The sequence below is a fragment of the Pipra filicauda genome, unplaced genomic scaffold, assembly GCF_003945595.2.
Source record: "Pipra filicauda isolate LSUMZ 115617 unplaced genomic scaffold, ASM394559v2 scaffold176_size3548034_pilon, whole genome shotgun sequence".
Lineage (NCBI taxonomy): Eukaryota > Metazoa > Chordata > Aves > Passeriformes > Pipridae > Pipra > Pipra filicauda.
Window position 1 is genome coordinate 2,105,396 of NW_024104283.1, and position 14,835 is coordinate 2,120,230.

Consider the following 14,835-nt stretch of genomic DNA (forward strand, 5'->3'; position numbering starts at 1 on the left):
TAAAATCAGTTTAACTCTTAAAACTATATTTAGAGCTAGTTTTCGAAAATAAGTGATTGCATTAACATATATTGGAATCTCTGAGCTCACCATGTCCGTTGCCTGTGAGAAAAGAGGAAACCTTACATGACAGAGTATTCCTAAATAGAAGGTGGAGGACCATGAGAAGGGTGAAAACATCAGGAGTATAGGAAGGGTATTCCTACTACAGTATTAATGAAGATCTAGATCTATGTTTTTAAACTTTATTTTCTCCCATCATTTTAGACTCAGTTGAAAAATTCATGGCTCATCATTTTAAATATGTTTGCACAGTTACTGTTTCAAACATTTTTAAGTGGTCTTTGAACCAGTAAGAACAGAAGCTTAAAGTTAAACCACACGGAAACACCAAGAGAAAAAGTTGTTACCTTTATTTCAAAAATACCAGTAATACTGACAAATTTAAAAAGCAATTCACACTCATACAAAAGTATTCATGTGTTCTCCAAAACCAATGTATATTAAACGTCAGCATTTTAATCATGTTTTGATTTACTAAAAATAGATGGTTTTTAGCCTAGTTATTTAAGCAACTGCAAAAATCAGTAAGACCAGCGTTGGGCATGTAATACAGTAGGACTGTTTGGCAGTCTAGAACAACATTCCCACACCTTGTCCTAGCTCCTTCTTGGTTCATCTGTGAAAAAGAGGACAAGAAGCTACTCGACACGTTAGGTAGGTAGATCTCTAAAAAGCTCTGAGGACTCCAGTCCCCTTTTTTCCATAGGAAGACCATTGCACTTTGGAGCTCACGAAATAATGCTGAACAAACGTCCTGTAGCATTTTAAGGCTAAACTAGTTGAGAAAATTGACTGCTATCTTTCAGATTATCACTGTGGACAGAAGAAGTTTAGTTCTGATTAAAAAGGGAATCTAAATAACAAGGCTTTTTTGAAACCACACACAGTAAAGGCTCAGACAATAGCAGTGCTCACTTCCACTTCTAGCTTAACTGGAACAGCCTGGGTCTGTTCACTCCACCTGCACAAATAGCAGCATCAAGATTTTCTAAAATTATTCTTGTAGGGAAAGCAAATGTCATCAAATCCCACTTCTTTTCGCGCTCCAGCTCCCACAGTATTTGCCTTAACACAAGATCTATATGTCTATAGTTTGCTATATTGCCACAAATTCATAGAATGTCCCATAATGTCTGAAGCCAGAATACCATGAGCAGGCAGCACTTCTGTACAACCCTGTCTTTTCAACTGCCAAGCATTCACTGCCGAGTGGCAGCAACGATATTCCAAACATGGAAATAGCTGAAACTAAAGGAGTTATGGCACAATGGGCATCTTAACTTATAGCTACTGTTGGTCCTGAGGCTTCGTATCTTCCTCTGCCACACTGCAGCTGCAGAACATTCCAACGTCAACAGGCAGCCGGAGACATCAGGTCATATAGCGAGTAATAGCTCTCAGAGCATAAAGTAGTTCGGCTTGCATCCGAGCTTCTACCAGAAGCAAATTTACATGGACCTTCAGGAAAGAGAAGTCAGGCTTTAGTGGTGTGCTCACAGTGTGTGCTGCAGCTAAAGGAAGCCTGCAGGGCTGCGGTTTTCGTGTCAGTGCTTGCAGCAGCAGCCACAACAGCAGCAGCAGCAGGGGAGCACTGCCTGTGTGAGCCACCCAGACCATCAGTTCTTGCCATGAAGCTCCTTGGGGACAGAGCAAGTGGCATTGCACAGCAGGGGGTCACACGTGCACCTAAACAGGGCCATGCTCCCAGGAAGAGGCAGTCACCCTTTAGTAGACCAGCTGGTTTAGCTGGAAAAAACAGACAAGCTTTCAAGCACACAAGCCCTTCTTCAGCAGCAGCAGAATATGCACGGCCTGTTCAAATTTAGCTTAGTGAGGGTAATTGATTAAAGGCAAAAGGGCAGCTGGTACCTGTGGAGCAGAGCTGATAAGGTAGTTTGCCCCTGCTGAAACACACAGGTAGTTATCACCTGAACAACGTGGAGTGGTTAGCCAAGGTGAGGCACACGAAAAACTCTAAAGTGCCACAAAACTGCTGTCTTTACTGAGACACAGGTGTTCAGTAGCTACCAGAGTGTTCTCCAAGCTCATCTCCTCAATGTCTTTAATGTTTTTCTTTGAGGATGAGATCAGAAACTGTGTGGGGGAGGGCGTGGAAAGTATTTTCTCACTGACAGCAAGTGGCTGTGAGTTTGCTCCAGCATGTGAGGGCTACGTGTGGTTTCATTTGCATGATTTCCCTGAGCATGATTGGTGACTGCATTCAGTGACACGTACATGCAGGATCTTTGGATTTTGATGGCTACGGAGATGCAAAGTTTTGGGCTTTAAAGAAGAATTTGTGTGCTTGAAAAGCTCGTCTATCAGTTAGTCTAAACAAAACATAGGTAGTGTTTTACTTGAACACCCTTAAATCACTGTAGTTATAGGACCCTGTTTTAGGGGGTTTAGCAAGAACTAGAGCCTTTGATGATTTGAACACTAATGATTCAGGCATCTTTATGTTTCAGCACTGATTTTAAGCAAGGCCAAGAAATATTTTTCTAAAGAAAAACTGGAGAATGTAAACTTTTTGGAGCAGATATCTGAGAGTTAACAGCAAGAAATATGACTGGGAGGTGCAATTCAGACTATAACCCAGCAGCAGGGCTTCAGGCTTTACCATAAAAGAACTGCTTGGGGGCCATCCATGCTTAAAGGACCAGGGGAGTGCACAGACCCTGGCCGAGCCAGCAGCTGCTCCGAGTCTAAGGCCAAGGGAGGGATGGATCTCACATCCCTTCCCTGCCTCTCTGGGATACAAGGAGTACCAGCTGCAGTTGAGGTGAAGCTGTAGCATTAACATGTCTAACTCCCCCACACTGCTCAGAGCTTGCGCAGTCCATGTCAGCTGTTTGCTAGCAAACATGCAGTAGGAAATGGGAAGGTATTCAGCCTGGGAATACTACACTTCCTAACAAATTTACTGAGTGTGAGCAGAATCCCAGTAACATCAGCTAAAGCTTAAGTGCTAGCTGGGTAGCTGTGCCTGTCAGGGTGGCATCGATCGGGGGGCCTGTGTCTGTCCCTCAGCATGCGCGCAAACTGTACCTTCTCAGAGTGTTCAAACTGCCTCCAGAAGCTATCATACATTCTTTTTGTGGTCTTTTCAGGAGTGCAAACCACAGTCTTGATGTAAACTTTAAAGCTGCGGTCCAACAACTGATTAATTTCACCATAGTCATAATCATCGTATCTGTTTGGAATTGAAAGAAAATCACTTTCATTTTCAAGAAGCAGTTATTTCACTTGCATTGTTTCTAAGTTCCTATGGCAAAAGAAGTTGTTGAGTCATTTGTACCACTGCTGGCCCTACCCAATAAACACAAATATGTTTAAAAAATACACACATTTACTTAAATAACAACTCTGCTTCAATCTGAGAAAGAAAAACTAATGCGTTTAGAACAAAAATAGTAAAACTGACCTTATTCCAAACATACAGTGAATATAGTTCCAAATAGCTCGTCTTAGCATTGAGGTATCCACATCTTTGTGCATGGCCATTGTGTTGTAAGTCAGATTATAAGCAATATGAAACTTCTCGTCAAGTAGTTGTCCCACATCTGGATAAAGACGATTAACCAAGGAATAGCCATGGTCTTCCCAGGAATAATCCTTAGAATAAGTAAAAATGCAGAATGGAGAATGTCAGAAATGACGTTGTGAAGACCCGATGCTTTAATGTAATTGATCTCAGAGAAGGTAATCCACTGGGAGGTGGGGGTTGTTCATTTGCTGGCTTTAAGCCTCATCCACAGGGCAGTAAGAGACAGCACAGTGATTTCCATGTTTGGTATTGGGCACAACAAACAGATTGTGCACTAAGCCTCCCAAGAGCAGACCCCATCCATGTTACCTGAACACGAAAGGTGGGCACATGCATTCCGTGTCTGGAGAAGTCTTTGTAACCATAGCTGGTATCCTCAAAGTGACGAGACACATCTCTTGTTGCTGCAGATTCTTCATCTTCTGTTAATATCAAACAGAATTTCACACAATTTTGGTAAGAACAAATTGAAAGTCTCCTAGCAGAACTTTTGCAGAAGAATGGGAGTCTCTGTACTTTTTAAGCAAACACAGAGTTTCACTGGACTACCCGTATGAAGATTCTTTGGTACAGCTCAGTGTGACTACAGCTATGGAGGCAACTCCATGAAAAACACTCAGATTCTTTCTAACAACAAACATCTTTTTCTCCCTTCTTTTGTGCACCAGTCTTCACCCTGTCCCCTAAGTCCAGGGGACACTTTCCTCCTAACTCAAGGGGTCTGTAAAAATGTCAGGGGAAAAACCCGTTTTGGAACAGATTGCTTCTTAAAAAAGAGACTTCTGAGACTTCCAGATGAAACTGTTGAAGAGCCCATGACAACCCTAAACCCGTAAGAGGTTAGGTATTGTCTCTCAGTCACCTGAAAGCAACATTTCATACACTTAAACAGCAAAGTGTGTTAAGGCCTTTTTGGAGTGTCTTGTGAGATGCTTAAATCTCTTGTGAAACTTTTAAATCTCTGAAAAGAGAGATTCCATTTCTGCTGGAGATTTTTATTAAACATAGTATTGCTATGGTGTGTTTCAGAGAAGCCACAAATTTTGGCACTACTTTGCTTTTAAGTGTTCTGGAAGAAAACAATGCATCCCTAATCTTGATCCTTTCAAAGAAATGGTAATGTTTTCGAGACATCTAATAATGCTTACCCCCCCCCCCCCCCCCTTTTACAGTGGTAAGTATTTCTTCAAATAATTTGAGAAAGTCTGAATAAAGATATATTCACTGTACGTCTGTTCTACCTGAAGAACACACGAACATGCTTTCTCTCTTCTCCCTTTCAAAACGTGTAGCCATCTCTTCCTGGCTGGCCTCCTCCTCGTCTCTGCACTCCTGTAGCTGCTTCATTTTCTCCATAAGAGCCTCAACTTCACAGACCGACTCTGTAGACTTAAAAAGAAGAGAAAGACATTTCATTTTCATGCAACGAGAATTGACAACGATAGCAGAAACCGTCAAGCCGGAAAATTTAAATGCAACTGGTATCCTTCATTTACATATTTAAATATGGATTTTTCAAGGAAAACATTTTTTGAAAGAAACCTGTATTGACCCAATGGTTCACATTTAGTCATCATCTCTTCTCATCTCTGGAATTTTTAGCATGATTTAAAAACTAGCATTTTGGAACAAGTGGTTCGCACACTAAAATTAGTTTCTCTTACTTAATCTAAATTAACAACTGAAAAACAAGGAGTTGTAACAGAAATTCTGATAGAGGAAGTAACCACAATTTACTACCCAACTGTATTTTTCCCCTTCTCTGCTCACAGAGAAGAAACACTGAAGGAAAAAGGAAGAATGAGTGTAAATGCAGATTTAATGAAGCCTCAAAAGAAAGCTAGTTCAGATAATCGTATTTCACAGCAGCTGTTTTAACACCACAAGACTATCAATTCGGCATTCAGTCTTGTAAAAATCCATCAGCACGAAGTGTAATAAAGTTATCTTTAATTTATACAGTTCTGCCCTTTTCCTCTCTGCCTTTTGCAGTTTGCTTGCTCCTTCAGAGAGCCAGCAAGCTCCATCTAACAAAATTTAAATGCCATTTAAACCCACACCGTTGCAGTAAAGTCTCACGGGCAAGGAACCTGCAGCAGAAAATGCCCTCATGGCTGTTCTTAAACCAAAGTGCAGTTAACATCATGCTTTTCACTAAGTGGAAGCAAGTACAGATCAGCATAACTGCTGCAGGCAGGAAATGCTGTTTTAAAGACAGTCAGAAAACTGTGAATGATCTGTTAAAATGATCCGTTGTGTGATGCATCACAAACACCTCAAGGCAACAAAGTCAGAGGCTGGAATCAAAGGAAGAGCCCACTTTCCACTGCACCCATGAAAAAAGCATTCCTGGCCACTGCTGCTCAGGACACATATCATGAACTAGTTGAGACCTGGAGTCATCTCAGTTTGCTTTTATGAATGACAGGAGATCCAAAAAAATAGACAACAGGGATTGGATCTCTCTCCCTTTGGTAGCTTCCCCCAGCTTACTACTGTCATTTCAGCTCCTCCTAAATACACTTTTCCAACTGGTTTAGGCTCATCAATCCCACTCCCCATGAATGAAAAGAGACAGGCACCCTCCACGTGTTAAGTTTACAAAGAAACTACTACTATAGAAAGAGATTGTTTGTTCAGACAGATACTTACTGGAATACTTCCAGTTGGGCTGGCATGGATTTCCTCCACCCCGTGGTAACCATTTGTAATATCGCATAAGCAGTAGTTACTGACGGAAGGGGGCCTGAAAGTGTGACCCCCCTCACAGTCGATCTCTGGGCTGATCCCACAACCAAATGTGAAGGAAGCAAGGGAGTGGTAGTGTGTAAGGAGGACAACTGCATGGATCAGCTCTGCCAGGGACCAGCTGTTCTCTTCAGTCTTTAAAAGTTGCTTAAAAAGTAATGCAAGACAAAAGTATTAAAGTCATTCATAAGACCCCCACCTTAATGCAACCGATCAACACATTTCTTTACCAGGTAAAATTATTTTTCCAACATCCAATCTTGCTTCCTAACTCTCTGCTGCCATTAATGTGCTCAGTATCCTGTTACCAGATGACCTGCCAGGGTTAAGCTACAAAGGAGATGACTTCTCTCCCCTCTCTGGTCCTCAGCAGTTGAATCAGTTTGGGTTTCCCTTTTGTAGCGTGTGGTTTGTATCGAGGCCAGGCTGACTTGCATTGAAATTTCACACCTCAAATGAAGATGCAACCACAACAGCTGCATGTTTCTTCAAATGGTCTTTGCAGCATCAGAAAACCCTGGCAACTCCTTGCACATCAACTGTGTAAGAACCTGGCATCAGGGCTGGGTTCCCTCCATCTTGTCCCTGGGGGTGGAATGCTCTAGATTTGACAAGAAGCTTCAAACTCTCAACTTCCCCTTCAGGCAGGAAAGTGTGGGAGGTTTGGGGCCTTCTGGCAGAGCATGAGCCCTCCCGCATACCCCAGTGCCCTGCCTCCCAGCAGGACCTGCCATCACCTCTCTGCCTGGCAAGGCAGCACTGAGAAAGTCTCAGCACCCCCATCCTCCTTGCTCAGGGCACAGAGAGAGCAGAGGAGGTGCTCCAGTAGCCAGGGCTTGGCCCGGGGCAGGCTACAAGAGCTGCCATCACCACACGCACGCTGCACGTGCCCTCGGAGCTGGCTGGTCTAGGTGGCCCTCAGAGGAGCAGCCCCTTGGTGGCTTGTTGGTGCTGTGGTCCTGGCTGGCTTCTACCACCACTGCTCCCCTGGGCAGTTCTGCCAGCCTGCTCCCTCCAACCCAGCCTGAAAACTCAGCATTTGAACCAGGCAAAAATGTGGTGGCTGATGTTCTGCCTAACCTCTGGCAGCATCTCAAATACCCAGCGGTTCTGGCTACTGAGAGCACATGACTTAAGGAGGTGCAGACCTGAGCACATCGTTATTGCACCAACGGAACTCCGACATGACACTCTGAAATGTCAAATTACAAATGTGTTGTAAATTAAATTTTAGTCATTTAAGAGCAGTTATGATCACTGGCACATGATCGCATTAGTTTTACAAGGGCACAAGTGATACTGTATCATGCTGTATCACAGTGATGTAGTGCTGAAATCAAAGTCACTAATAGAGAACATCTTTAACCCAGTCTGGCTCTTAATCCTAAGAATCTGTGATTGCATTACTGGAAAAAAGGGTACATTCACATTACTTCAGGAAAGACCTACCTCGATATGTTCCTTGGTGATAAGCCAGGGTCGGTGAGCCAACATTTTGTTCAGTTCTCCTAAATTTTGCAGTTTTTGAGGTGCATTTTCCAGACCATTCAACCATTTGGGGTCTCCACCAACATGAAGGAAGTCATTCACATGGAGATTAACAAGGTAAGAGCACTGATGTCGTGCTGCAGCCTAGAAAGGAAAACAGTATGATACAGAAAACAGTTACAGAAAGTGCTTTATGACAAGTAACATAAGTCATCATTTCCTCAAAATATGCAAGAATAACACTTGCAGTGATCAAAGGCTGAAGTAAAAAAAAATTTCCTGAGATGAACACATCAGCTTGTTTTGATTATTGTTCTCACAACATAAATATCCCTCATTCATATACACTATAACTATGCTGGCTACAGGTGCAACATGCCTATACCCAGGGAGAAGTACAGGCATGGATTTATTATATGTCCTGAAGCAAGTAATCCATGCTGCATCATACTCCCCAGGGGATAGAAGCTCTCTCTAGGTGAATTTTTACCAGCAAAAGCAGGTTTTAGAACACATATAGCAAGAGAGACTACAGGCAGCTTTTCAGCCAAGACAGACTCATTATCATTTATTCAAACACTAATATTTTCTGCATCAAATTAAGATGCAGCCCAAAACTTTAATTCAACTTCAGCAAGCAAAGATCATTGAATGGACAGATTGGAAATCAACCACTTCTGGCAGAAAACTTGCTTAGAATTTAGATGCTCAGAAACAGATGATGGGACTGACTACTGATTTAGAGGGAGGTGTATTTGACAGGACACACACACATAGAAACAAGCTTTACTGAGAAACAGTTTCTGAGATACTAAGGACACCAATAACAAACAATTGTCTAATTTTTAGAACAGATTTTTTCCCCTGTGCTGATCTTATGAAACAATCTGTGAGCCAGACACAAACAAACCTACTCTGCTTTTCCCCTTAGCTCCTGATGAAATGCCTTTCCAACTAGAAACTGCAAAACACGGTAATAAGCGCTATTAAACAAGACCAGAGACTGCTGCCAGAGTGGCTGTTTCTGCTCGCTGCATACCATTATCCCGATGTAGTGTCGGTAATGAAGCGGGAGTGGACCATCCATTTGCAGCAGATAGTGCTGAGTTTTTAGAAAGCTTTCAAGATACTGCGGGTGGAAAACCATCACCAAGGTAACATTGTCCAGTCTGCCCAGCGTGGCAAAAGAATCTGCAAACAGCGTGTGCATCGTGGCGTCTTCGTTTCCCACCTGAATTGTCTGATTGAACAGAAAGAGCAATGAGCAATATTGTCCAAGTACCACCAATAAAATAGTAAATAAATGTATTACCACAGCGCTCAGAGGCTCCGAGTGAAAGGAATTATATTATAAATCTATTAATGGCATTAGTGCACATCAGGCACATAAAATCCTTTTAATACCTCTCATTTAGGAGGTCACAAATGGTTATAACAACAAAAGAAGATTTTTGGCTTTTGTCTTTCTCTAGCACAACACTGATTTCTCATTTTTAACTGTCTCACCTTCACTTTCCTGAACACCCAAGCTTGATCTAACTTAGTTCATTATAACTAAAATTTAATTGAATAATCACTTTTACTATAGATAAAAGAGGAAAAGAGGTAAAAATGACGAGAGAAATAAAAGGAAATTGAAACTTAAGATTCTAAAATTTTTAGAAAACTACAGGCATAATACTAACTTTTCCTCTGCTCCAAATTCTCTTACCAGACAATCAGAGAGAAGCACCAGAAATGCTCAGCCACAACACTCTGAAGCTTCTCAGATTCTTCAGAATGGTAGCAGCAGCTCAAGAAAAAGCAGTCTCAGAGCAGGGGGGCAGGTACCTTGTGGACCAGTAGGAAATTACATCCGGATGTTCACAAGGAAACAGTATTGGGTTTCTCTCATGCTAGATAGCAGTATGGGAGGGGTCATAACTATTCCAAAGCTCCCCAAGGCTCTTACTGTTCTAGAACTGTAGCCAAAGTCTTCCCAGGACTGAATGTGATCACTACTGAAAATGTTTTGCAGCTCAGCAGCTGTCCTGAAAGCAAATGTGGACTACTACTAAAAGGACATTCCTTAAAAGCATAAAGTTCACTATGTACTTGAAAATACTACCACACCTCCTTCTCAGGGATGAATCTGCTTGGTCCGTGTCCCAGTGGTCTAGGAATTCTTATTCCAAGTTCCTAGAAGAGAAAATTACACCACCTCAGCATTTAGTTATAAACAACTTTTTAGCTGTGGTTGCAAGACAGAAGAGAGTTCTCCATTCAGAGCTGGGCTTATTTGGGTACTTGTGGTACTCTCACACAGGCACTTTTACTAGTACTGTTTGTACAAATGCAGATCATTTTTTTATACAAGTGCTTTATAATTAGCTGTGCTTGTTTACAGCGCACTGCCCCACTCCAGCAACAAAAAGTTCAACAACAAAGGCCCTGTCAAGTGAAGAAAACACATACAAATTTATATGCACATGCATACACACACACATGCACACACAAACACACTACAGCCTGGTTCACAGAAAATTCTGCATAAAGCATATTTTGGCAGGGTGTCCAGGACAAGGAGTTCAGAACATGCCGGCTGCTGTGTGGTTATGCCACTGATACAAAACGAGGCTGCTGTGTGTGTGCACATCCGCAGTACACCAGCACACAACACTGTGCATCTGTCAGGAAATGAAACAGCTGTAACCCTAATCAGATTTCTTTTTCCCAACCTCAAAGAGCACTCAAACTGCTGAAAGTACCTGATCTACATTTGCATCTGCTTTCTTTTCAAGACAGGATAAAAAGCTATTCACATTTGGAGGGAAGGAGGGAGGGGATTTTGCTCAATCAGAACAGCGGCAGCCACGTCTTTGCACACACTTCTGTGGACATGTTACCTTACAGGTAAGGGGGAGGTTGGATACCCCCTGGCATTTCACTCCTTGTCCTCTCCCTCAGCTAGATGAAGCTTACTGACTGGCCTACAGCACTCTGGGCCCTTTGTGCCAAGAAGCAAATGCCTAAAAGACTTGGATGCATTTGTGCCCTGCCTGTTACACCGTTCCCTTTGGAAGGGTGGGAGCCGTATATTCAAGGGCAGTCTCTGCGTTTAGAACAGAGCAGCCCTCAGAGAAGGCACAGCAGGGTCCAGGGGACACATACCAAAGCAGGACATGGCCTCACCACACACATTCACACATGCCCACCTCCCCATCGCTCCAGAGGCTCCCTCCGTCACGTGTGCAGCATTTGTTGCAAACCAGGTCTCCTGAGGGGATTACTCCCCAGCAAGCAGCTTGGCTTCCCCAGAAAAGATAGGAGCCCTGCCACCCAGACCAGCTTCCTGCAGGGCAGCTGATGACATGGCACTCTTACAGATGGAGGGAGACCCGGGATTAATGCAAAGGATGGAGCTGAGTGCTAAACACTAGGCTATATATAAACTAATGGTTTGGGCTCCTTATCTGTTCCCTCTTTCCCAATCGTCTTTGAGAATATATCCATTGCCTCCATTCCATAGCTCAAACCATCCATTTTGTGATGATATCAACTCCATCCAGGTTCTCAAGCGGATTTTGATGAATAAATAACCATATACTGAGCCAGTTCAGGCCACACAGAGCAGAGGGGCATCTTCAGCTGGTTTAGGCCTCAAGAGTAGATGAAGCCCCCAAAACTTCCTGCCAAATGCAGTTTTTAACTTTGCTACATTTTCCCCACATAAATAAAGGCTGTTATAAACATGAGATGCTGGTTGCACTCACTTCTGCACTCTTTCTGTCTTTAGCTGAGGTTTCTATTTGCATGAGTTCACTGTACGAAAGCAATTTTATTAATCAGTTACTATTCCCTGAATTTTCCCCTAAGATTAAAAACCAGCTTCAGAGCCAGAAACAATCAGTACAGGTCTAAGTGGCAACCATCAAACTCTTCAGACTCTGACAGTCTCCTTAAATCCTAAGTCAGATGTCTTAATTTCTCAAGTCTTATTTGGATGAAGTAAGATCAAAGGGCAGCTCTCTACTAGTAGTCTTTTCACTTTTTCTCTGCAATACAGCTTTTTCCTGCTGAGGGTCCCAACATTCACAAGCAAATTTTCCCTGTCAGTCAAGTAACATCACTTGTAGGATGGAATTTATTGCCACCTCTTCTCAATGCGCTAGCAGAGCTTCTTATTTCAGCTACAACTACACTAGCAAATTAGAGAAACATCTTACATCTAAATGACAGCAAGCAAAAAAAGTTTGTAAGCATCATTTAAATTAGCAGCCTGTAAGCAGCATTTCATTTAGCAGATGTCTGCAGGTGTCTGCCAAATCAAGCACTCCAAGAAAAATACCTTGAAGTTTAATTCTTGAACAACTATGTTTCAGTCTTTCCCTTTCCCAGAACAGTAGGAGGAAGAAAAAAAACCCCAAAATTTAAGAACCTGAGATGAGCAGGCTGCTAACATATTTTGCCTGGCAATATAAAATACATCACTATCAACACACTTCAGTTTTTTAAAGCAGAGGTCAAACTCACGATTACACTGCACATAACAGGTTACACATTACTTAACTCACCAAACACTCTGCAAAGTGACTTAAGAGGTTTTTTAAGGATTAAATACGTTGCTTTGTTTTCACTGAGGAGAGGGAGCATCCCCCTGACTGATATCACAGCACAAACCCAGTCCTTGAGAAGCCTGGGTTCAAGTCTCTATTCTGACAGAGAAGCTGCAAAGGGCTTGTGAAGATGACCCTGTTTCCCATCTGCAAAAGGGGGGTTTCTCTCAGAACGTGCTGAGAACAGAAGCAGCTTGTCATAAGGTGCATGCTTAACACAGTCATGAGACTTGTGTAAAATCTGACCCGTTAGAAGTCTTTTGAAAACTTTTATTCTTCAGTTAAAAGCTATGGCAAACCTTTTATACTGCCTTCCCCTCTTTTTCGGAATTAGCATTTAATAAAGTTCTAGCACTTCAGAAATAGCAGGGGTGCTCCCAGTATATCAACATTTCAAATACTATATAGATAACACAGTAATAATTCTCAAAACAGTCCTAGTGAATCTTCCCTTCATTTTAAACATATTTCTATGCTCCATAATACCCTTCACTAAGCCTCCATCTTCCAAATACACTCAACTCAAGGAGTACCACTCTCCCTTTCAAAGGCAAGACCTGCATCCTGACCAGATACATCACATCTCTCTCCTGCACCTTCCTCCTCAAGCTCCACCTCACCTGGAGCACCAACAAGCACTTGGTAAAGCAGTCGAGGCCAGGACGAGCAGCAGTTGGAAAAAAACTATAATTATTTTGGTTATTACAAAAGTATAAGCAACTTTCATGCGATTCCAGACCACTGAGTTGCACACCAAAGTGACCTACTTAGTGATGTGTTCTCTGCATCAAACTTCTCCCAGCTCCTTTCCTCCTGTTTGTCAATCTCACCACACCACTTTCATTCAGTTTAGAAACTCCACAGCCGAATAGAGATCCAAGCTCAGCAGAAAGCCAACCACAACTGAGGCTTTAGGTGCAAATAAATAATAATAACAATAATAATAAATAATAATGATGATGCTGCATCAGAGGCACTCCATCTTCAAAGCCAGACCATAAAACTCAGGTTTCTGCAAAGCTGAGGACCAAGGGTGGAACAGATTTCACTTCCAACACCCAGAAACTCAAGCTAATGGAGGGAGGTGGGCCTTGCCTGGTGGCAATCCACTCCACTGCTCACCTGCCATATAAATGCTGTATTGCTATGTTGGCAGAGACAACCCTGAAAATCCCAGAAAAGCCTCCTCTTTCCCCTTATGTAACATAATTTGTATTTCTCTACAGCCATTATTATTATTTCTATGGGAACTATGTTCAACAGGAACCTGGTGAAGTTCATCATCATCATCACCATATCATCTGAGGAACTCATCTCGTGTTTAGAAAATGCAAGATTCCTGCGAGGTAGGACAAGTGATCTCCCACTGAGGGGAAAAAAAAACCCCTGAGAAACAGAAAAGCTACACATGTTACAGAAACTGCTACAGAAGACTGGTGGCTTGAGCTCCAGTCACGGGGTAATGCTGTAACCAGCAGACTGAGGGCCTTTTCAGACACTTCTCAGCCAGGAAACATTTTATGCAAATTCACACCAAGAAACAGCTCTTCAGACTGAGACAGAAAAGTTAATGAGACAAGTCTTGCAAACTTAATTACATACTTCCCAGTTACCATTCTCTTTTACCAGTCTGGCCTAGTTAGCACATCCAACTCCACAAGGACAACCAGACCAAAAATCTGTACTGCATGCACATCATGCTCGGAGAAGACCACTCTAAAGCCTCCAACACATATAAATTCACACAACTGACAGCTTTTCTGTATCTTATGGCTGTCAATCAAGTCCACTTTTTACTAACTTTTTAAAGTGTCTTGACAGGAAGAGCATTCCTATCAAATTTAAGTAAAAGCTTGAGATGGAAAATTGAACAGCAGATGTGTAGAAGAGGTTTATAAATATTTAAAAGTACAACACACATTACCTCTGCTAGTAATAGAACATCATCTGCTTTGGCTCTGTCTCTTAAAAATGTAAGTGAAGAAAATAAAAAGTCACAGTCTAAGCAGATATTCGGTGTCAGAAATTTCACCTAGAAAAGCACCTTCTGCAGCAGAGCTAAGCTACAAGCCAAGTCGCAAGGCCTCTGGAACAGGAACAGCTACCAAACCTTAGCTGCAGTTCTTCTTCCACAGGGTTCCTAAATGCTTTTTCAGCAACCCTGTTGCTCCCTCACTACTGGTTCCTTGCAGCTAGAGGTCTGTCTCTTACCACAAAACCTCTCCCAAAACTCAATGATAATTTTGTCTGATGAGTTTGGGGACTGTTACCAAACTGCTAATTTTCAGTCATCCAGGATTCATGAGCTGAGCGCTAGCTATGGCCCACAATGCTCAGACTGCTTTCCGGGTGTTAGCAAAGTGAGTCATTTTGCTCCCCTCAAGTATAGTCAGT

General features: G+C 42.4%; 1 protein-coding gene across 3 annotated transcripts in view; it reads right to left on the minus strand.

Moving 5' to 3' along the window:
* Positions 1 to 390: 390 nt before the first annotated feature.
* Positions 391 to 14,835, minus strand: part of SESN1 (sestrin 1) — a 78,488-nt gene continuing 64,043 nt past the window's right edge. For all 3 annotated transcript variants that reach the window (XM_027747886.2, XM_039379815.1, XM_027747888.2), the window contains 9 exons: positions 9,959 to 10,024; positions 8,886 to 9,086; positions 7,808 to 7,990; positions 6,263 to 6,505; positions 4,852 to 4,999; positions 3,920 to 4,032; positions 3,488 to 3,678; positions 3,112 to 3,256; positions 391 to 1,521 (listed from right to left, as the gene is read on the minus strand). In XM_027747886.2, coding sequence (XP_027603687.1) covers positions 1,435 to 1,521; positions 3,112 to 3,256; positions 3,488 to 3,678; positions 3,920 to 4,032; positions 4,852 to 4,999; positions 6,263 to 6,505; positions 7,808 to 7,990; positions 8,886 to 9,086; positions 9,959 to 10,024 — 1,377 coding nt within the window. In that variant the 3' untranslated portion in view covers positions 391 to 1,434. The remainder of the gene's footprint in view (positions 1,522 to 3,111; positions 3,257 to 3,487; positions 3,679 to 3,919; positions 4,033 to 4,851; positions 5,000 to 6,262; positions 6,506 to 7,807; positions 7,991 to 8,885; positions 9,087 to 9,958; positions 10,025 to 14,835) is intronic.